The sequence below is a fragment of the Nomascus leucogenys genome, chromosome 21, assembly GCF_006542625.1.
Source record: "Nomascus leucogenys isolate Asia chromosome 21, Asia_NLE_v1, whole genome shotgun sequence".
Taxonomy (NCBI): domain Eukaryota; kingdom Metazoa; phylum Chordata; class Mammalia; order Primates; family Hylobatidae; genus Nomascus; species Nomascus leucogenys.
The window spans coordinates 15,793,021-15,814,891 of NC_044401.1; the positions used below are offsets into that span (position 1 = coordinate 15,793,021).

The following is a 21,871-nucleotide window of genomic DNA, read 5'->3' on the forward strand; positions in this document are numbered from 1 at the left end:
TGCCTACAAAGAAATTAATCTTGTTTTAAGGAAAGGAGAGGAGCTACAACTGCAAAGATATTAATCTACCATAGAAAATTTCATAACTGACGACCTATAGAATTAATCTGAAATCCATATTGATTTTCCCACTATCCACCACCTTTTAACAGTCATTCTTTTTTAGGGAAACAAGTTGGCACCTAGGAAGTCTACAGTGTGGTGTTTATCAACTTTTCTCAACTTTCCTGCCCGATATATGAGAATTCATTGTCATCCTCTAGTGTCAAGGACTTACCACTAGAGATGTTCTCAAAGTAGTAGGAGTAGAGGTTAAAACTGGGGATACCTCCGAGATTAAGAAGCAACATATATGATGTTTGCAAAGCCCTCCAAATGACTCTGATAGTGCCATGTTCTTAGTCCATTTTAAGAATTACCACTGTGTTGAATTATTATCTAATATTAAACTCTATAAATAATCTTCGAAGTGCATAGGCATGCATCAGAACTGCCAGTGACATTTGATAAAATGCAGATTCCTGGACCTCTCCTCATACATGCTAAATTGGCATCTCAGGAGGTGCTCCCTGAATTTGAAAACGACTGTATTAAATGTGGATAAAGTCACTGCAAGGCCTAGAAAACTGAAGCATACCATTCAATGGGTTAACATAAAAAGAGAAACTTGTATTCAGGAAGGAAGGGTAGGTTCTCTTCCTAGGTGGGACAAATCAATATTCACTGAATTGCATTCTGAGAAGTCAATGCTCCTATTTTAGAGTTAAATTTGCTTGATTCTTTTCTCCTGTCAATCCATTAGGCCTTTATATTCCAGTCATAATCTGTGAGGGACCATTATATTTTGATGATTATTTTCTCCTAGCTCTTGCTAATTCCCAGCTAGTGTAGTCCTAGCCTGCTAATGTCATACACAGGTTTCCAACTGAATGAAGAATAAAAGTTTGGCAGGTCAGTTAGCATCGTGTCCAGAACTGAGCCTCCTTCTAGGCCAGTCCTGATTTAAGGTTGACAAAGCAATAGGAACAACTATAGAATTGAAGATTATGGACAATTTCACATTAAATGACAATTGTTTTCTGAAGAAGCTGCTGTTGGTATGTATGTATTACCCTGATTTCAACATCAACAGATTTTTCCACATTCTCTAAGATTGTTTCACTTATATGATTTTTGGCTATAGTTTAAATATGATATGACAAAAGGAACAATTTTGTAAACTAGATTCATGAATTCTAAAATCACTCTTGTGAGTTTGCTAAATGACATTAACCTTGTGGCATTCTAGTACAACATAAGGGTAGGATAAATACCACAAAGAATTAGAAGGCAAAATAATAGATCAAAGGGAATTAAAAATTTACCAAATTTAAAACTGTCACAAAAATGTTTTAAGATGATCTTTGAATTATCTCCACTCTGAACATAAAGCATGAATTAAATAAGGAAACTTATTTTTTGTTCTCTGTTGCTTTTGGGAACTATTCCTGTACAGGATAAGCCCTCTGACCCATAAAACATGAAATGATTTAACTGTCAAGACAAGGATAGTACAAGAATGGACAGGAAAAAAGAAAAAATAACCTTATGATGATGATACCAAATGCAAAATAAATAAATAAAACTTACCATAATGCAGTACAGGAAGATGGAATTGAAGATTTTAAACTAATGAAGAATAACTTCAAATTTTCTTACTTTTGTAATGCCAGAAATAAAATACTCACTAGCAGAGACATTCAAGGAGTTTACTGTTCTCTCCAGTTGGTTTTCTGCTGTGCAAGTTAATGTAACATTCTCTTCAGGGGAAATGATAATTTTACTATAATACCTGCCATTGATATAAGGAGATTCCTCTGTCTGAAAAAAGAAGAAAAAAGGTGGGTTTAGAAATCAAAATGGATTAAAAAGCATAGGAAAGAGTAATTATGACTGTAATAGGATAGGCGTGGTGCTCTATAGAGTATTCCGGTGTTCAAAAGCTATGTAAGATCATAGATCAAGACCCATGTGTGCCAATATCTACAAAGATTAGTAAATCCATAATGAAATTTCTGTTTATGTTTCTTTTGTGAATTCTAATAATTAAGTTAACTAAACTCTTCTTTTTAAATAGAATCTCAGGTTTAGTCAATATTTTGGCCTGATGATACTTGTTTCAAAATAATTAATTGGTGACTAACCACCAACTTTCCACCAATAAATATATGAATTTAATTATTTATAAATTTAGTCACTGTTCTTCACTGTGGGAATTAATTCCTTTATCTTAAACCATTATATCAAAGTATGTATGTATGTATAATTTGCTCAGGGGTACGTGAAACCATTTTTTTCTAAAGTTTTCTGTTGTAAATACAGAGGATGGATGGTTTTTCAGTGATTGCTGTCCCTCTGATGTGTGTGAGGTGTTAATGAGGGTAATCACTGCATTTAATTCCTTCAAATATAAAATACAATTTACTTTAATCTCATCCCTAGGATTTGACTCCTAAACCCAACAAGGTTGTGACAAATAATGTACTTGCACTCTTTTCTCGGTCATCTTATGAACTCATTCCCTACATTTTTCTCTTTCTATATTGTTTGCTTTCTCCTCAACTACACGGTAAGTGCCTTGAGGACAAGAGCTATTCTCCTGTTTTGGGTATCTTCTAGTTGCTGGGGGTGGAGGAGGGGCAGAGATATCTTGTAGTTGTAAAATAACAGATTCACCACGTATCTGAGAAGGGAACAAATAAAAGATTATGGATGCATCAGCACAAACCCAGAACAAGAAAAATAACATATCACCCAGTGGGCCAGAATCAATCTTTCTCCTTGACAATGAAAGATGGCATTATTATTTTTATCCTCATAGTAAATTTACCTGCTATTTTTTCACTTCGTACTAGCATTTTTCATCTGACTTTCTCGCTGAATCTTTGTTTTTGTTACTTTAAACTCTACAAAATATATTTTCTCATTTCTAGGTTGGTCTTTTAAATCTTCATATCTTTTCATTAATCAAAAATTTACTGTGTGCTTATGTTTCTGTTTTCTATGTCTGTATTACCAGTACCTGAAGGTTCTTCTTTGCTGCACTTATCACTTAATTGAACTAGAGAGCAAAAACAATAGAGTCGAAAAGAAACAACCATTTTTGATGCTAAAAATAGATCTGCACATTGTCGGCAATTTAGATGGTTCAAGTCTTTATTCCAAATCAAGAAAACTGTATTTTCCTAGGTTTAAGGAGCCCAGAGCTTCTTTGCCTCCTCTTATATGCTTTCTTACTGTGTGTCCCCATCACACTTAACCAAATCAGAAGTCATTCACTTCAAGTGTGCCTACTCTTTTGAGGGCTTTCTATATCTAGAGTTATGCAGCTATACATGCATCATCTATAGTTGAAAGAGCCAAAATCCACTTTGCACTGCAAAACTGCATGACGTAAGGTGGGACAGTGGCCCAACTTCCCTGGACAGAGGAAGAGTGGAGATTTTAACTTAAAATTAATTTGCAGCTCTTTGCTTTATATATGTCTTCTCAAATTTCAACTGGGTCAAAATCTGAGAAGCACAGAAGATTCAAATAATCCATTGGTACCTCTGGGTGCTCCTGAGAAGCCTTTACAGATTATACTAAGAGGGAGACATGAAGACCGTTGTAGAGAACAATGGAATTAACAAGTATGTCAGCAACCCAAGCAGACTGGCAATTTACTGGGATTACAGTTCTGAATCCCTAGTGGTAGACGAGATTCTCATCTTTCCTTTAGGGGGAGGGTCAAAGACTTAATAGTAAGAGAAAATAACAGGTAGTGTTAACAAATCCTTAACCCTTTACTATTACTAAAATAAAAAGGTACAAATATTGAGGTCTGGTTTATGACCCTTTTGTTCAGAAGGGCACATCCTAGACACTATATATGTAGCTTGCCTTATTCTGGCCCTAGCACTGCATAGGCATGTCAGACCACACATTCATAAGCAGTAACTGTGTTCTTCTCCACCATCCCTACATGAGGACATAGTTTTAAGAAGAAATAACCCTTAATGTGCATTAGTTGAGCACAGTATTAGAGTCCACTTATACTGAGATGCATGAGCTTATTTTGCAGAAAAGTGTATATCTTAATGTTTTAATCACTCAAATTTCAGGAATGAATGATCATGAAGTAATACCCAATTTATATTCTTTTAAAAACAGATACTGACCATGACACAATGATTCTTCCCTTCTCCATGGCCCTGGGATAAAATTTCTCTTTGAGCCATATTCTTCCTCTGGGAAAATTAAGAAGTTAGCAAAAGCTTCCTCTGAGCATGTACTGCAAACTCTATGTGGTAACAAACCAATCTATACACTGCAAATTTTATGTGGTAATAAACCAACCTATAGCGTAGGCTCGTGAAGAAACAAAAAACACATTGGACAAAGTGCAGCATAGAACAAGAAGACAAATACTTGCTTGGTTTATGACGCTTCCACTGCCAGTAATTGTCCATTGAATGGCTGGCTTTGGAAAACCTTCCACATGGCAGATTATTGTTTTAGATAGTCCACTGGGATCAGTTTTCTTTGTCATTTTTATTTGAGGTTTGCCTGAAATATCATTACAATTAAAATAAGATGTTGAACTGAGATCATAAAAGAAACCAGGTATAAAATTCTCAAAGAATAATTTGAATTAGTGCCCAAGTATTTTATTACCTTCTACAATGAGAGTCAATGACTCTCTTTTCTTTAGTCCTTCAACCTCCTGCAGAGCAGTTTCACAGACATAGTTTCCAGCATCCTGATAATGAAGACTAGAAAATGATGGGCTAGATCGAAGCCTGATGTTATCCTGATTAAATAAAAAGTAAATTATCTCATGTGGCAGAATTAAAATTCTCAGTGTGCTTATTAGATAATAATTAAGCCTAAAACGATTCCTCTGGGAATAATATAAATGCAAACTTCTTTTTCTTAACTTCAGATGCTTTCAAAATAGATTTCCTTTTTCTTTTGTGGTTTTAGAGTCAGACATGTCAGATTTTTATTTCAGGCTCTTTCATTTACTGAATTTATAATTTGGAAAGCGTTCTATTCCAATTTCTATGAACAAAGAAAATGTAACATTTAATTTTAAAAAATCGCCTTATATACAGAAAATAATCCTATTACGTCAGGAATTGAAATGATCATAAGCAGGCAACTAGACACAATCCTAAGATTATGTGGTCTTTGTCCATTAGGATATTTTTTCCCATTCTCCATTAACTAACCAATAATCAGGGAATACTGATCATCACTATTTTGAATACATGAGCTGTTCATGACAGTTCATTCATAACAGTGATTGCAGTTGATGTAAAAACAGTTTAAACCACAGTAAACTTAGTTTCTCTAGTCCTACAGTAAAACATGCAATGAGTGTTCAAATGATTATGAATTAGTCTAGTTGCCTAGAACTTGTCTAGCCTTGTGATCACTGATTACTACAAACATATCATGCTAGATTGCAGCACAGGAAGTGGCACTTTATTTTAGTGAACAAGTTGTGATGAGGCTGTGGCTGAAAGAGGGTAGAATAAGAAACTGAGCTCACAGAGTAAGACAACAAGCAAGAGGATTGAGTGTTAAAAAGGATCAAAAAGCAGGCAGTAAAGCAATACAAAATAATTTCGTCAATATATTTCCATCAAAAAGAATCTCTAGAAAAAATATTTCTCCACAGTTTCTTATAAAGGTAATTCTTGTAACTCCTATTTCAAATGGTATGTGTGTTTTCTAAACCCACCATGGGTTAAGGGTTCTTGTCACATGTTATGCTCTGGTAACAAATGCACTGGGAGTTTGGATATACTAGCCAAGTGTTTAAGTGAAGGGATCACAATCACAACCTTTTCCTTTGGTGATAACCTTGTCTCAAATCACCAATTATCAGTCACACTTCCTTACTCTAAAAGGATAGCCAATGGCCTACATTTCAGACAATTACAAGAGTATAAGTACTTGTTCAGGAAATACTGAATTAACTCCTACTATGTTCCAGGTATTCTACTATAGCTCAGGGATAAAAGGGATTGCTTTCTAGGAGCTCTTGATCCAGTGGAGCCTGTTTTCAGAAACTTAAGAGTGGTCTCAGCAGCAGAGACCCAAAAGGTGTCTTATCAAAGCATAGTATTTATACTCAGTAAGGTCTGGCCTTGAGTCTTTACTCTGTCAGTTACGAGCTTTCTGATTTCGTTCCCTTCAATTTCTTTATATGAAGAATGTGGGGAAAATAATAATCTTTGTATTTCACAGGGTTGTTGTAAATATCATGTAAGGATAATGTCGGCAAAAACACACTAAACTGTTAAGCCCTGTGGTATATAACTATGTTCGTATGTGCACACATGTGTGTGGTGTGTGTATAATTAGTATATACACATAATTGACATAACACCCCAAACTAAGTTTCAGAACACCAATTATGGATGTCAACCTGTTGAGCACCTCTAAAATTTTATTGTTATTTTATTTCTCTTATCAGAAACAAAGAGAGACAGAGAGCTGGTATATAAACACATCCATGAATATATCTACTTGAATACAACATAAAGAGCATAAGAAACCTAAAAAGAAATCAATCCAAACAGCAGGGTAGTACCAAAATATTGCTTACTTTCATCCATACCACAGTTGCATTCCTGCTAGCGGATATTGTGCATGACACGGGTAGGGCATCACCAATCTGTCTGGTCACTTCTCCACTTGGGTTTAAGGACAAATCCAAATCTGTGAAGCAGAAAATCTGTTCAAAATGCTAACTCTGAAATGTAAGATAGTCAAAATATTTTGGAGAAGAAAAGATGAAAGAAAATAAATTTCTTCTAACTGCATTTGAACATTCAGAACTGATTTATATGACTAAAATAACTGGACTATAGCATGATTAGCCTAGTTTTTCACGCCAGCCTTGAGACTAGTTTAGACAAGAGAATGGTCAATCTAATTGATTATCCATTTATTTGCAGTTAACATGATTGATATTTTGAGGGGATATAAATAGTCCCCTAGGGTCTATCACCTTAAGAAAAAAAAATCTTAAGTCACTTCTGGAAGAAAATAAAGGTGATGACTAGGTAAATATTATATAAAGAGACAGTAAGGCATAAATGTTGGAAAATCAAGCATCTTTAGACAGCAAGTGATAAATTGAAAAACCATGAGATAGTAGTTGTGTTTCTTCAGAGAGAATTTACCATAGCAGCAGATATTTTTAAAAAGTGCTATCGCAAGGACAAAAAACCAAACACCGCAAGTACTCACTCATAGGTGGGAATTGAACAATGAGAACTCATGGACACAGGAAGGGGAACATCACACTCCGGGGACTGTTGTGGGGTGGGGGGAGGGGGGAGGGACAGCATTAGGAGATATACCTAATGCTAAATGACGAGTTAATGGGTGCAGCAAACCAACATGGCACATGGATACATATGTAACAAACCTGCACATTGTGCACATGTACCCTAAAACCCTAAAGTATAATAAAAAAAAAAGTGCTATTCCATTTCTCATCCAGTTGATGGAAAACAATTTTTATAAAAATCTTACTGTCATAGTCTGATCTGTATGAGAAAATTCCAACTCAATTGAACAAGTATTTATTGTACAGCTACTACGTCCCAAGCACTGATGAGAGATACAGAGATAAATAATGACCTTATAAGTCAATGAGGTAGAGGTACTATGCTGACTATAACACACAGCCCATAAAATCAGCACCTAGTAGCAAACCTGACACTGATTTGGAGTTCAATAAATATTTGTTGAAAGATGAAAGGCAGGCTAGAAACAGAGGTACAAATGAAGACTTAATGGAAGTATAGAGAACAGAGCCAAACCGGGTTTCAAAGCAGTAATAAAGGCTTTGTAAAGGGAACACTATATGTTCATGGCCTCTGATGGTTGAGAAGGACTTTGATAGGGGAAGATGCAAGGAAAACTTTGGTCACATAAGCAAAGGCAAAGACATGAGAAAGCTTGGCAGATTTTGTAATGGTGAGTAATTGGGTATAAGTGGTGACAACTCACGGAAGTTAAACTCACACAATTCATTGAGACCAGACTGAAGAGGACCATGCTTGCCACACTAGGAGTTGTGTCTTTGTTCTACAGTATGAAGACTTGCCATTACACTCCGAGTTTCTCCTTGGTTTAATATGTCATAACTGCAACTTGTTGACTGCAACATCATTTTTAAAGCTCGTCTCTCCTATCAGACTGAAAGCACCATGAGGGTAGTGATTGTGACTTGGTTTGTCACTGATATATCCACAGTGGCTGACACATAGTAGACTCTCAAACATTACTATTGAATGAATGAAGGGAAGGAGCATGCTTTCTCAGTTTCTCATTAATATTAAACCATGTACCATCATGTAGAAAAGTGGAGTTTCCTTGGAATATTTGGGTGAATTGTATTTAGATGAAAATTTTATTCTGGATGAGTTAGAAGTTTTTGTTAGCTGGATAGTTTATTTTCCAGAGAGGAGATAAACAATTTTACAGGACAATGATGGACTTTGAAAGCTCTGATGAAGACTCTATGTGTGCATATATTGGCAGGGAAACAGTGACTTTCATCAGCAACTAGGAATTTGTAGGCTGTGAGACTTGATGAGCAGTCTATTCTGCAAACATGTGCAAGAATGGGTTGGTGCTTCTCTACCCACACTTCCTTTAGACATGTTTGAAAAGGAAACAAATCTTGTTTTTGGAAAATAAGCAAGCAATCAAAGATAAGTGGGTAAAAATAGGATTTTTATGTTTCCATATAATTTAGAATCAGATGTTGATTTACTTGAAATACTTTTTCTCAGCTTTTGAGGAGGAACAGAGTCAGCAATAGAGTTAAAACCCAGTGTTAGAGTCTACCTGTCAAAACCAAGATGCATTTAAATCTAATTAAATGCACTAAAATCCAATTAAACTTTTACACACTTTTGTTTAATTTTCCCCCATCACAGCTAAACACGTAGGCACTACGTGGCTGCAACCAAGTCTTTTGCTTTGTCAGTCTGCCATCTATCCTTCCCTGCCTTATCTACAAGTAAAGTAAATAAGAGCCCTCTTCTTTTAGAGACCTGTGTACCTTGCATCTCTTAAAAATAAGCACATCACACCATCTCTAAGGCACTAGATTATTGATTAGTGGCCCAAAGACATCATGAGCAATGATAATAGAGAGCTATTCCACATATGCTTCTATCTGCTGGCTATATTCTCTCTCTTCATTATTTTATTTTATTTTCATGGAACAGGACTGGATAATATTGTTATACTGGAAGCTACTGCTTTCTCTGTAACTAGCCCCTGATGGTAGACACATTCAAACCCAAGCAACATAAGCAAGGAGTAAATGGAGAAATGGCCCAGCTGTGAACATAACAGTCCACTATTTTTACAGGGCTCTCAAGGGAGCACTCCAAACATCAGACAATCAGAAGCAACCATCTGGTTGCTTTATTCCCCAATGCACCCCCCTGTATCTCTCTCAAAATTTTAGCTCATATCCCACATGTTTTTAAAGTATTATGAGTCAAATGAAAGAGTTAGAACTATGTACTCAAGAAAATTTCTAAAGTCTCTTTATACTCAGTGGGATTGTAGTGGATGATGTCTAGAGGAAACCTTATTAATGGTACTGTTGAGTGCAAAGGACTTATTAGGAAGTTTGTACTACACCTCCAAGCAAGACTGACATTTGCTCAAAGCACTCTGAATTCTAGTGTCACCAGGGTGTGGTATGAATTAGTTTACCGTTTTCATGATTCATCAGGTACATCAATAATACGGACTGTCATGAATTAGAACATAAAGAACTCAAGTTAAGTGTCTGGTATTTATGTGTGTCTTTTTCTGTCACACCGAGGCAAATATAACTTTTGGAGTATTTGGAGATCAAAAGCAAATTAAAAGTTAAACAGTTATGTCCACAGTGATTTTCAAGAGGTTCTGTTTCCAGAAATTTCCTACCCCTCTATATAGAGTACATTCAGCCAATAAATAACGTCTAATGATCTCTACTTCCTGTTCCCAAAACTGAGTCTGTAGTAACTTTGTATTGCCTGAGTTTGGGTGTTTTTTTATTCTGTAACACAAATGATAATGCCGGGTCAACTGCAAAGCTGGTGCACTTCAAGAACATGGAAATGTTTTCTTAAAATATACAGAGTTGTTTCTTTAAGGTCCATATGAGTATTGTTCATTGACGCCACAAATTGAAGACACTTAGAAAGAAGATGGAGATGTACCACTGCCAAAAGTTGCAGTTATCAGAGCCATGCATGGTTTCAATATTGCAGTGCAAATCTGGACAAAGGTGACCTCATCCTGATGCTCTCTCTCTACTGCATCTATTACAACCAAGTTATTTAAGAAAGATATACCTGCAGTTCATTTGAAAAGATAGCTACATTAAGCTATTAGAAGCCTTTGAGGTGAAGCTGCTGATGAGGAAGTAGGTGACTTACAGTGAACTGTGATGGCTGTTGAAGCAATCATGCTTTTTTTGTCTATCAGGGAACACTTGTAGTCTCCTGTTGCATTGCGCCTCACATCTGTCAGTGTGTAAGTATTTGAGCTTCTTATTCCTTCGGGCTGTCCCTTTTGATAGAGGCAAAATGTCAGATGATTATACCTGGTCGCTACAATGAGAACAGTTGTATTTCTTGATGAAGATAGCATTTTATCAAGTAAGATAAAAAAGGGAATGTGTTTCATTGATCACACAAAAAGAGTACAGTTTGTGTTACCAACATGTGATTCCTGGGCAAATAATTAATATTTTGGATCATAGGAATTTGAGAGCTGATTTATTTTCTATTGATTACTTTTATTTTATTGACAGCATGGCTTTTGCTCAAGTTTCAAGGGCATTTTTAAAAAGTCCAATGTTTTATTTTCATATTTATGCCTTATGTAATTTGACAAAAATATTTGAGGCAGCTTAAAAGGAAATATACTATATATCCAGATTAAAAGAAAAAACATAAAAGGAACGAAAGAAAGAAGGAAGGAAGGAAAGTAAAAAGGAAGAAAAGATGAAATGAGAAGAATGAGAAAGAAAGAGGGGAAAGGAAGAGAGAGAGGAGAGGAAAAAAAAGAAAATGACAAAAGAAAAAGAAAAGAAATTAAGAAATTAAGACTAGGAAAAATATAGATGATATAGAAATAATATATGTTAACAAAGAAAGATATTCAGCAGATATTATTGCTAAAACTGAGACACAAATTTGGCTCTGTCATCCCTGATAGCCAAAGCGGAAACCTAATTAGTTTTAAATTTTCCTTTGCAAAGGAAACAAAAACAGCAATTAATTTATTAGGAGAAACAAAGTTTTCTGTCAGCATAAAGAAATTACTTATACTAGTCTTCTGAATAATGTAGTGAATGACATTCTTAAATACTAATGGGTACTGTGGTAGATGAAATTTGTAAGCACATCCCTGCAGTAAATGCAGTATTGAGTTGCATTATGGCTTCCCTCAATGTGAAAGTGATGTCAAACACAAAGATACGGGAGAGCAAACAGGCGTCCTCAGAGAGAGCTCTCTCCTTGTCTGCTTCCAGATCCTTATGACATGCAGAGCACATCCGAGAGGAATTTTCCAAAGTATCCTCTATGCATATCATTTCCTTCAGCTATGATATGGAGAAAAGTTGAGGAAATGGCATTTCAAGATTATACATAATGACAAAAAAAGAGCCATAGCATTATCCTAAATATAACGTGCAACAGAACTATCCCTACTTCAGAGGGTTAGAGGTGTGTTCAGGGCAATGTTGCGGGCAGATTTAGAATCCACATCAGTTCATTCACTGTCATCAGTTTTCATTTTGGAGTTATCTGCTTCTGAGGAGCAGATTCTTACAGTTTATTTGGATAATTAAACTTTAAGTTTTTGCAATTATGGTTTCCTGTGGTTGGCTTTTTTTTTTCTCTTTGTCCTTGAAATCTCTCAGCATTGAGAAAAAAGGCAAGAACACTGGCAGGTGCAGAAAAAGCTTCCACATGACATTTTACAGGTGGTGTCTCTTGTCGCCAGCAATAACATTTTTTCTCACTTAATCTTTCCATGTAAGTACAATTCTTCATGGCAGCCAGAAGTCAAACAACAGGATAAAATGATAGTCATCCAACTGAAGTAATACTTAAGCACTTACTGGTAAGTAAAACAAAAATTCCTCTGGGGGAGGGTTGCCATTCCCTAAGCATTTAAGAGTGATGTTATCCCCTTCTTTGATGGCATTTTTTGGTGGCAGCACTTGTATTGTCACCTGCTCTGTAGGATCTGTAAGAGTTACAGACACAAGTTAACCATTTTTGTCAAGTACCGAATTACTCTGTGCATACAATGTAAATGACTAAATTATACATAATTTTCTCAAGAAGCTAGTAATGGTAATTGCTTAAATATACCTTTTTATAGAAGGATTGAAGCTAATAGCTACTTGCTATACAAGTACTAATCTTAGGGCAAACTACAAAGAAACCCTGTTACATAAAAATCAATTTCTTCTTAGCAAAATGTCTTTAACTGAGGTAGGAATGGTGGTAATTATTTTATGTATAAAAGACCAGAGGAACAATCAAACTGCATGGCTTTATTATAGGGAAATTTAATTACATATTATATGAATCTTATAGTTTGGAAGGAAAAAAATCAGCTAGCAAATAGCTAAAGCTATTAGATACCACTGTACTCATATTGCATAATAATACTTCATATGAAAAAAAAAAGAGGAGACATGAGCTAAACAATACCAGCAAGGATTTCGGCATGAAGGAGAGAAGATCTGCTTAAAAAAAGATGAATCCTATGAACTGAGGGAGACCCTTGACACGATCATCAGGACTGTAAATGTATCGTAATTTTGTCCTGTTCATTGGAGCCAAGATGCAACTTTCATTCCATTTTGGTAATATTTATGGAGAAAATAGGGCTAAAGGGTATGCTTCAGCACTCAATGGTAGAATGCTAACGAGATTAAATGCTGGATACAGTGAACCACATCTAGCAAACAGGAAATAAAATGAAGCGGTGCTGGCAATTAGAAATGATCCACTAACGTATCCATTTGTTATATTGCTAGATAATACAATGAATAATAAATTTTGAAATCATATAATGCAAAGGTATGTTTTATAGAATGTTTTCCACAAGACTTAATAATTATTGAGGCATGTGTATATATTTCCAAACTGGTGACACTAAAAATTATCTATGAAAACCTATTTTTTTTATTAGCTAACAAGTGAAATGAGTAAGTTATACTTTTGGAGGTTTTGTTCTGTCTCTTGCAGTCATTTATTTACCTTTCTATAGATAAAGTGCAGATAAAAAAACTTTATAGAAGGTTGTTATAGATTGTTTCTTTGCCTTTACTCTATGCTTGGGCATCTCTGAATATTTGTCCAGTATATTCTGAGGTTAAACGGTGATTGATTTAATACACTTCTTATTTGTTTTTCTGGATTTGCCTGAAGTAGTTTCCTAACCAGCAATTCCCGGTGAGGTTGAAAAGTAAATCAAATCTGGTTTTGGTGCCCTGCTGACCTTCCGTTTCTGGGCCTCTCTTGCTTTTCTTACTTGGCCCTTCTCTGACTAGTGCTCATGTTTGGCCTGTGGCATGTCACTGTGGCACATCTCTGATCAAGGCTGACACAACAGAACAGCCAGGGATGGCAATCTCTGACTTCTTGCTCTATTTTAAAACTCCCCTTCTCTGTGTTCCCTTTTCAATAGGCTCCGCTTTGTATTAGAGAGTCATCAAAGGGTTAATGTAACACATTTGCGTTTTGACAGTAACTCTCTGCATGTCCACTAATATGCTTACCTCAAAATTAATGATCCCTTGCTCTGTGTTTGCCCCTGACTTTGAATTTTACTCTGCCCATTAGTAAATCATCTTTTTGCCCATTACCCTGGCTTTCTCCTTTGCCCTCTCTTATCCATTCAGTCACCATGTCTTGATTATTAATACTTTACAATATATTTTGGGTCTGATTCTCCCTTTCTATTCTCACTAACACTTCCTTAGTCCATGTCCTAATTAACCTACACCTGAAGCAATGCCATCAAATTTCACTTGGTTCCTCATCTTGAGTCTCCTTCCTTTTGATCCTTTCATATATATTTCCTCTGAATCAGTTTTCTGAAGTAGCGCTTTGAATATTACAATGATACTCAAAATCTGTTACACATTCCCAACATATGAAGATTAAAAATAAAAACTCCTTAGCCTGGTATCCACAATTTGGCTTGAACCCAGCTCAAGTGAGAGTCTTCTCTCTTACTCTGCTACATAAACCCCTACAAAATAACTAAAACTGTCTACTGAAATTTTCTTTTCATGTATTTGTTTATCCTACAGTCCTTCTTCATTTATTCATTTGTTTGGCATCTATATTGTGCAAGCCTTAAGTGCTGGAATTATAAAGTTGAAAACCCTGCCTCAATGAACCTTTCCTCTATTTGTAAAGACACCAAACTTAATAATTAAGAGTATGACCACATAAAACCTGCATATGACACAAGCATAGGGATCCTGGTAGCCATCGATACATGAGACTAGGAAGCTTCCTGGAGGAACTGACCCTGGAGCTGGGTTTTGACACATAAATGGGTGTTTGCTAAATGATAAAGGTGGGAAAATGACAGCATATGCATAGGCATGTAAGTATTACTCTACAGAAGGAATCTGGAAAGTAGAACAGACCACAATGGATACAGGCAGTGATGAGGGCTGAGACATACTGTAGGACCATGGCTGAAATGAACTCAAGGCATACTGCAATTGGGGGAGGGGGAAGGATATTAATCTGAGAGCTCTGGGGAGTCACTGAGAAGTTTTTATCACATTTGTGTTTTAGAAAAATATTTCTGACAGCAGTTTGGACGGCGGTTTATTTGGGGGTGAACAGAGAATGGTGGGCAGACAAGAGAAATACTATTTTGCAATTCATTTGAAAAATACTACTTTGAAATCCATTGCAGAAATACAGGCAATGAGGAATGGTGGCATAAATGTAGGCAGTGTCAGAAGGCAGAAATCAGATCAAAACACAGATTACAGAGCTAGATTCTCTAAAACCTCATTACTGATTGAATAGGGTAAGAAAGGAGTGGACTGGTACATTTGTCTCTAGCTTTCTCAAGATGAATTGGCCAATTTTTTTTTTCTTGAAATGGACTCATCTCTCCTTTCCATTTAGCACTCTCCTTCTGTTCTCTGAAGTCTTCCTAGAGCAGTGGTTCTCCACTCGTAGTCCTCAGATCAGCAGCATTAGCACCATCAGGGAATTTGTTACAAATGCAGAGTGTCAAGCACCTTCCTCCACCCACTAAATCAGAAACTCAAGGCCAGGGTGCCGTAATCTGTGCTCTAACAAGTCTTTCATGTTCTTCTGATGCACACTACAGTTTGAGAACCACTGTCCTTGCGCACCTGAGCCCTCAAGACTCTTAATACTGAGTTCCTGAGGCTTTTACCCTTACAACCTTGCATTGGCAATTTCCTTCTGATGTAGATGTCTTGTTTCTCTATTGGACTAGTACACTCCTTGAATGTGAGGACTGTCTTAAACTGCTTCTTCGTGCTTCGTGTTTTCACCATGAAGCCCACTGTGCTTCTTAAAAGCCATGCCAAGTGCACCTTACACAGCCAGCATGATAAAATCATTTTCTTCGCATCCATTCAAGAACTCCTCTGTCTACCCCAACTCTGCATGCCTCACACTCACAGATGTTTCTGTTCTTTCTGAAGCCAATTTCCCAATTCTTATTACTTATCTTGATGTTCTCTCCTGTCTTGTACACCTACACTTACACCAATATGGTTTATTTCTAATTGAATATTTCTAACAGAAAGAATTCTGGGACGGGCTTGGTGGCTCACACCTGTAATCCTAGTACTTTGGGAGGCTGAGGTGGGCAGATCACTTGAGGTCAGGAGTTCGAGACCAACCTGGCCAACACGGTGGAACGCCACCTCTACTAAAAATACAAAAATCAGCAGGGTGTGGTGGCACGTGCTTCTAATCCCAGCTACTTGGGAGGCTGAGGCAGGAGAATCACTTGAATTCAAGAAGTGGAGGTTGCAGTAAGCTGAGATTATGCCACTGCACTCTGGCCTGGGCAATAGAGTGAGACTACGTCTCACAGAAAAAAAAAAAAAGAAAGAATTCTGCCTTCACCTAAAAAAAAAGTTTGATTTTAGATAAGCTATACATAATGAAATATTAATTTCTTGGGTTTAAATCAAGTTGAAACTTATTTCCCAAGTTTAAGGCAAAACTACCTTTTAATATTAGGGCAACTTTGGAAGAATTTCACTTTTGTTCCCATATAAGATATTGTGCCCTAGGGAACCAAAAAAAGAAATGTAGGTGAGGTGATTCTCTCAAAAGGCTCAGCACGCATTCCTGGCTTTTCTCTAAAATAGATGTAGAAGTGCTAGGTTACTGTAGAACACATGCCAGTATCACAAAAATTTTAGATAAATTAATAATAATAAGAAAATCCTTTATTGCATTCCCCCCCAAATATCTTCAGCTCTATGTTTATATTGTGATAATGACCATATAGTAATAATAATAAAGTACTTAATAATGACAATTTGATGTGTGATGTAGCATGCTATTTTTGATTTGTGATTTCACTTACTCTCTATAACAACACTATCAGTTAGGTATTATATTTTTCCCATTTCAAAGTAAGAAAACAGATGTAGAGTAATTAAGCTGCTTTTCAAGAAATGGTAACTGATAATGCTGGGACTAGAATTCCAGCATTTTTGCTCCTAATCATTAGATTATCTTGGCACCTGTCTTACAAGGAAAGCACAGCAATGGAGAAAAAGATTCTATTCTAATATCTACAGCTAATTTAGGGCAAGACTCTGTGCCTCACTTTACTAACTAAAATAATGACGTTAGAACAGATGACCATGAAGATTCCTTTGTAGACAAATACTCTGTTTCAAATACACAATTTAGTTAAGTAAAATGTCTTGTAATACAACATCCTATCAAACTTATGCAATTGATCTCATTATTAAAATAAATTTCTTCATTAAAATGGTAATCTCTTATTTAGAAAGCCAGTCAGTCATAAGTCTATATTTGTCTGTCATTCATCCAGAAAATGATCAGTTATAGATCTTATCTTTAGGAACTTAGTGTGTAGTGGAATTCAGAAGAGATACTCATAGATAAAAAGTAGAGAGTGAAAGATATTATAGGATGGATAAATGTTTATTCATGCTATGGTCTCCTAAAGAGGAAGAGATTATGTGGGTGCCATCAATTTGGGGTGCAGATTGGAAGCAGAATTCAAAGAATAATTGGATTGGGACTTCAAAGATTAATAGCATTTGAATATTATTTCTAATACATTAAATAACATAATTATATATTGAATTACTTACAGTAAATATCAAATACTGCCCGTTCAGAATGAATTGTTTTCTGGCCAGATGGCCCATAATATGTCACAGAGCAGGTGAATGGCATTTGTATGTCAGCCTTGGTTGTCTTGTACTCCAGGGTGGAAGTCATGGTATAGAGCTGAGTCACTGGGTCCATTTCCTTTTTAAAAATTATGACCACCGCTGAAGAAAATAAAGAACACTGATGATAGGGTCTTTCATCTGACAATCACGATCCTTAACGAAACAGCACCACACCTTTGAGAAGTGGTTTTTTCCTTCTAACTGTATTTAGCAGGAGAGAAAATTGACATGTAGTGAGGTTAGATGTCGTTTCAAAACCGTGAATCAGAGACACAGAAACAGAATCCTGGAATTCCTTTTCCCACTCACTTAATTAACTTCTAAATCATGCCATATACAGAAATTATTTTCTCTGCTCTTGATTCTTCTGTACAAGGGCTGAAAATGATGTTTAAAAAATCACATATTAATTTAGTACATACTTAAAGTAACAGAGCACAAGAGTCATAGCTCAAAAGAGGGCAACATATTTAGATCCTGAATAGTTTAAAGCGCGGGTCTCTAATCCCCAGGACTGGTACTGGTCCACACAGCAGGAGGTGAGCAGTGGGCAACCACAAGAAGCTTCTTTTGTATTTACAGCCACTCCCCATGGCTCACATTACTGACTGAGCTCCTCCTCCTGTCAGATCAGCTGTGGAATTAGGTTCTTATAGGAATGCAAATCCTGTTGTGAACTGTGCATATGAGGGATGTAGGTTGCATACTTGTTATGAGAATCTGATGCCTGATGATCTATCACTGTCTCCCATCACCCCTAGATGGGACTGTCTAGTTCCAGAAAAACAAGCTCAGGGCTCTCACTGATTCTACATTATGGTGAGTTGCATAATTATTTCTTTATATATCACGATGTAATAATAATAGAAATAAAGTACACAATAAACATAATGCCTGTAAATCACCCTGAAACCATCCCCCCACCCCGATCCAAAGAAAAATTGTCTTCCATGAAACCAGTTCCTGCTGCCAAAAAGGTTGGAGACCACTGGCTTAAAGGACACCTAGAAAAAAGAAAGTCAGAACAGGTCCTCTGAATGTACTCCCTGTCCCCCTGCCCTCATACCCACCTCCTTCAAGGGGATGTAGCACTTTTCCATTCCTGTACCATGTGATGTTGCCATCTGGATAACTGTCTTCTGAAATGCAGTCACCCAACTGCAAAATAAAAAGGCAATGTTATTACCTTGGTTCAATCAGGGTCTGTCAATTTGGAAACTCCAGAAACTCAGGCAATGCAGAGTTATTCCAAAGGTTTCTTGACAAGTTTATTTTCCAGCACTGACAAAAGACTGAATGTATGCTCTCTGGTATAAAAACAATGTCTTTCTAAGACGTTTTTAACAATTTATTTGAAAATATACTTTGACCATTTTTAAATGTGCAATGGATGGTGTCACTATTATAAAATCACATTCATTTGAAAGCATTGCCAAATTCATTTTGACACTATTCATTTTTAACATTAACCAAATAACATTACTCTATTAACACTGACTATTACTGACTATTACCATGAATCATAGATCTTCATATGGAAGAATAATTTGGTGTTAAAATGGGGCTGCCTCTCCAGTTTCATACTACATGTATTTCAAGATGATATATATTATCATACTCTATAATTCCCTTCACTTTCTTTAAATGTATTTTAACTTTAATATTTCATATTCATCAAATAATTTTATGCAGTAAAATTTAACGTGACACAAAGAATGTAGAACTTGGGTTTCCACCTCCCAACAAAGGAAAACTTTCGTATTTTAGTTACATTATTATTCAATATGGAACTCCAACTTTGTCCCCCACTTTAATACAGCTTCCCTTCACATATCTGCTAATGCGTTGTTCTAATCTGATCTCACCTCTTTACTTCAATCTTTCAGTAGCACAATTTGCCGACAGAATAAAGTCCAAACTCCCTATTTAGTATGTAAGATTTGTCATGATCCAGCTTTTCTTTGCCTCTCCAGATTCATCTCTTTCTATCCTTTCTTGTTTTATGTCTTGGCACCCAGTTTCATCAATGCCCAAATCTGCTGTTTCCCAAACACACCGTTCTCTTTCACATCCTATTATTTCATATTGTTGGAAAGCCATTTCTACCTTTGGCTTGGCGAAAATCTATTCATCTTTCATCATTCTCTCTCTCTATTTTTTTTTACACAGGGTCTTGCTCTGTTGCCCACAATGGAATGCAATGGCACAAACATGGCTCACTGCAGCTTTGACCTTCTAGGCTCAAGCAATCCTCCCTACCAGGCATCAGCCTACCAAGCAGCTGGGACCACAGGCATGTACCACTATGCCCAGCTAACTTTTAAATATTTTTTATAAACAAGGTCTTGCCATGCTGCCCAGGCTGGTCTCGAATTCCTGGGCTCAAGTGATCCTCCCACCGTAACCTCCCAAACTGCTGGGCTTACAGGCATGAATCATGCTAATTGGCTTTGTCCTTCTATTAAACAATCCATTAATTCAAATAAGAAAGACTCCTCTTTCCAGAAATGACCCCACCTTCCTTGATGTCCCCATGGTCACCTGACACTGTGAGCATGTTGTATCCTCTGTGCCTTGTGCATAATTTCTGATTGGTAGCTGCAACACTGTCATCTCCACAAGAGCAAAGCCTATCTTACTTGTCTTGGAATGTAAGGTCAGAAGAAGGCACTTACAACACTGGCCAAATAAAGGTATTAATCAAAAACAATTCTTACCTTTTTTAGCTGCTCTGTTTCGAGAAAGAGTGCTTTGCTTACAATTTCAGGTTTAGATGGTTGTTCTAAAGTTAAGCAGAGAAAGATTTTAAGTACACATGTAAGAAAAATGGGACTTCTGTGATTTGGTTCACACCAAAAACAATTCATTTACTCAATACAGAAGAATAAGCAACAGAATAAAAATAGATTTCGTTATACAATCTGGATTTAGGGAATCTATAGATCTACCCCTTCAAATATTTGTTATCTTAAATATTATTTTCAGTGCTTGTAATTCCTTTGAATAAAATATCGATAATGCTTTTTGAATGCTTTATAAGTAGTGAATATGGATTTGATAGTGAAACAAGGGCTAATGTCCTACATAGGATATATTGTCTCTAATTGATTACCATGAGCACTTCTTACTTATCAGTAACTTCCAGCTCATTAAGTGAAGACATTAATTTACACGAACCAGAATCACAAAGGTTCTTGTTTAAAATTCAGATTTCTGAGCCCTATTTGGCCTACTGAATCAGAATTCCTGAAAAAAAAAATCCCATAACTCTACATTTTAAACAAGTTTCTAGGGGATTCTCAGTCATCATAAAGTTTGAGAAACACTGTCCTAAAATCATGGGAAATAGAAAGCAAGTTAAGGAATTTATAAACCCAAATTTCCGAAGTATCTCTAACTTTACCTCTTAAGCCAAGTCACAATATGAAACTGTAAATGTGAGAAAACCTTTCAAGTGTGGAACCTGAGATGACAGACAAAAACATTTTAAATATAGGAAGTTCTAAGAAACATACATTTTAATAAAGACTTCAGGAGCAATTGATTAAAAGTTGCAGCAGCAATTTATTATTCAAACTGATTTTATTTTATTCTTAGCTGTTATTTCCTATCAATGATGGATTTTACACTTTTTAAATAGCTCCAACAATTAGTTTATACAAAAAGTATATTGCCTCATTGTCACTGATTTTTGTGAGTCTCATGGACCAAAATTATTCTATTTTCTTATAAACAAATGTATTTAAACAATCAGCTAATTTTTCTTTTATATTGTTTACCACCTAATACTTTTAATTTTGATTACCAAACTAAACTAAATTGGCTTTTGTATAATTATTACTCAATTTGGGATTCAGTTATTAGACATGTTACCTCCCCAGATCATTATAGAAAACAAGGAAAATGACAAAATGTCTCTGGGGTAGCAAAATGGATATCTTTAGACTGTATGAGAAACAAATGTAACCTTCTTTAGGTTAATATCTAGAGTTAATTTCCCCTCATAAACATGTTTTACATTGGATATTAGAATAATGAACAAAAATAATAAATCCTCCCATGTGTTGAACTCATGCACTTTAATTATAAGAGGGCCTACTTAACTATTAATTCTAGAAATATAATTCTAGAAATATAATTCTAAAATATAATTCCACAAATACAATTTTCACAATGATTTCTAGTTTCCGAATACACTGATTGGGAACAAAGCATAAGCAAGATAAAACAATAGAAAAAATAAATCTAGAAAAATAGGAAGACACAACAGAGAAAATGAACATTAACACAAACTAGAAGTGACACTTGACTACCTGATTGGTAGGATAGTGACTA

The 21,871-nt window shown here is 35.9% G+C and overlaps 1 protein-coding gene across 2 annotated transcripts in view; it reads right to left on the bottom strand.

Annotated features, from left to right (window-relative positions):
- Window positions 1-21,871, bottom strand: part of ALCAM (activated leukocyte cell adhesion molecule) — a 209,877-nt gene that overhangs the window by 24,673 nt on the left and 163,333 nt on the right. For both annotated transcript variants that reach the window (XM_003261764.4, XM_003261765.3), the window contains exons 4-12: window positions 20,254-20,318; window positions 18,607-18,694; window positions 17,453-17,635; window positions 12,188-12,315; window positions 10,494-10,626; window positions 6,638-6,750; window positions 4,696-4,831; window positions 4,454-4,587; window positions 1,728-1,860 (exon numbers count right to left, since the gene is read on the bottom strand). In XM_003261764.4, the coding sequence (XP_003261812.1) occupies window positions 1,728-1,860; window positions 4,454-4,587; window positions 4,696-4,831; window positions 6,638-6,750; window positions 10,494-10,626; window positions 12,188-12,315; window positions 17,453-17,635; window positions 18,607-18,694; window positions 20,254-20,318 (1,113 nt within the window). The remainder of the gene's footprint in view (window positions 1-1,727; window positions 1,861-4,453; window positions 4,588-4,695; window positions 4,832-6,637; window positions 6,751-10,493; window positions 10,627-12,187; window positions 12,316-17,452; window positions 17,636-18,606; window positions 18,695-20,253; window positions 20,319-21,871) is intronic.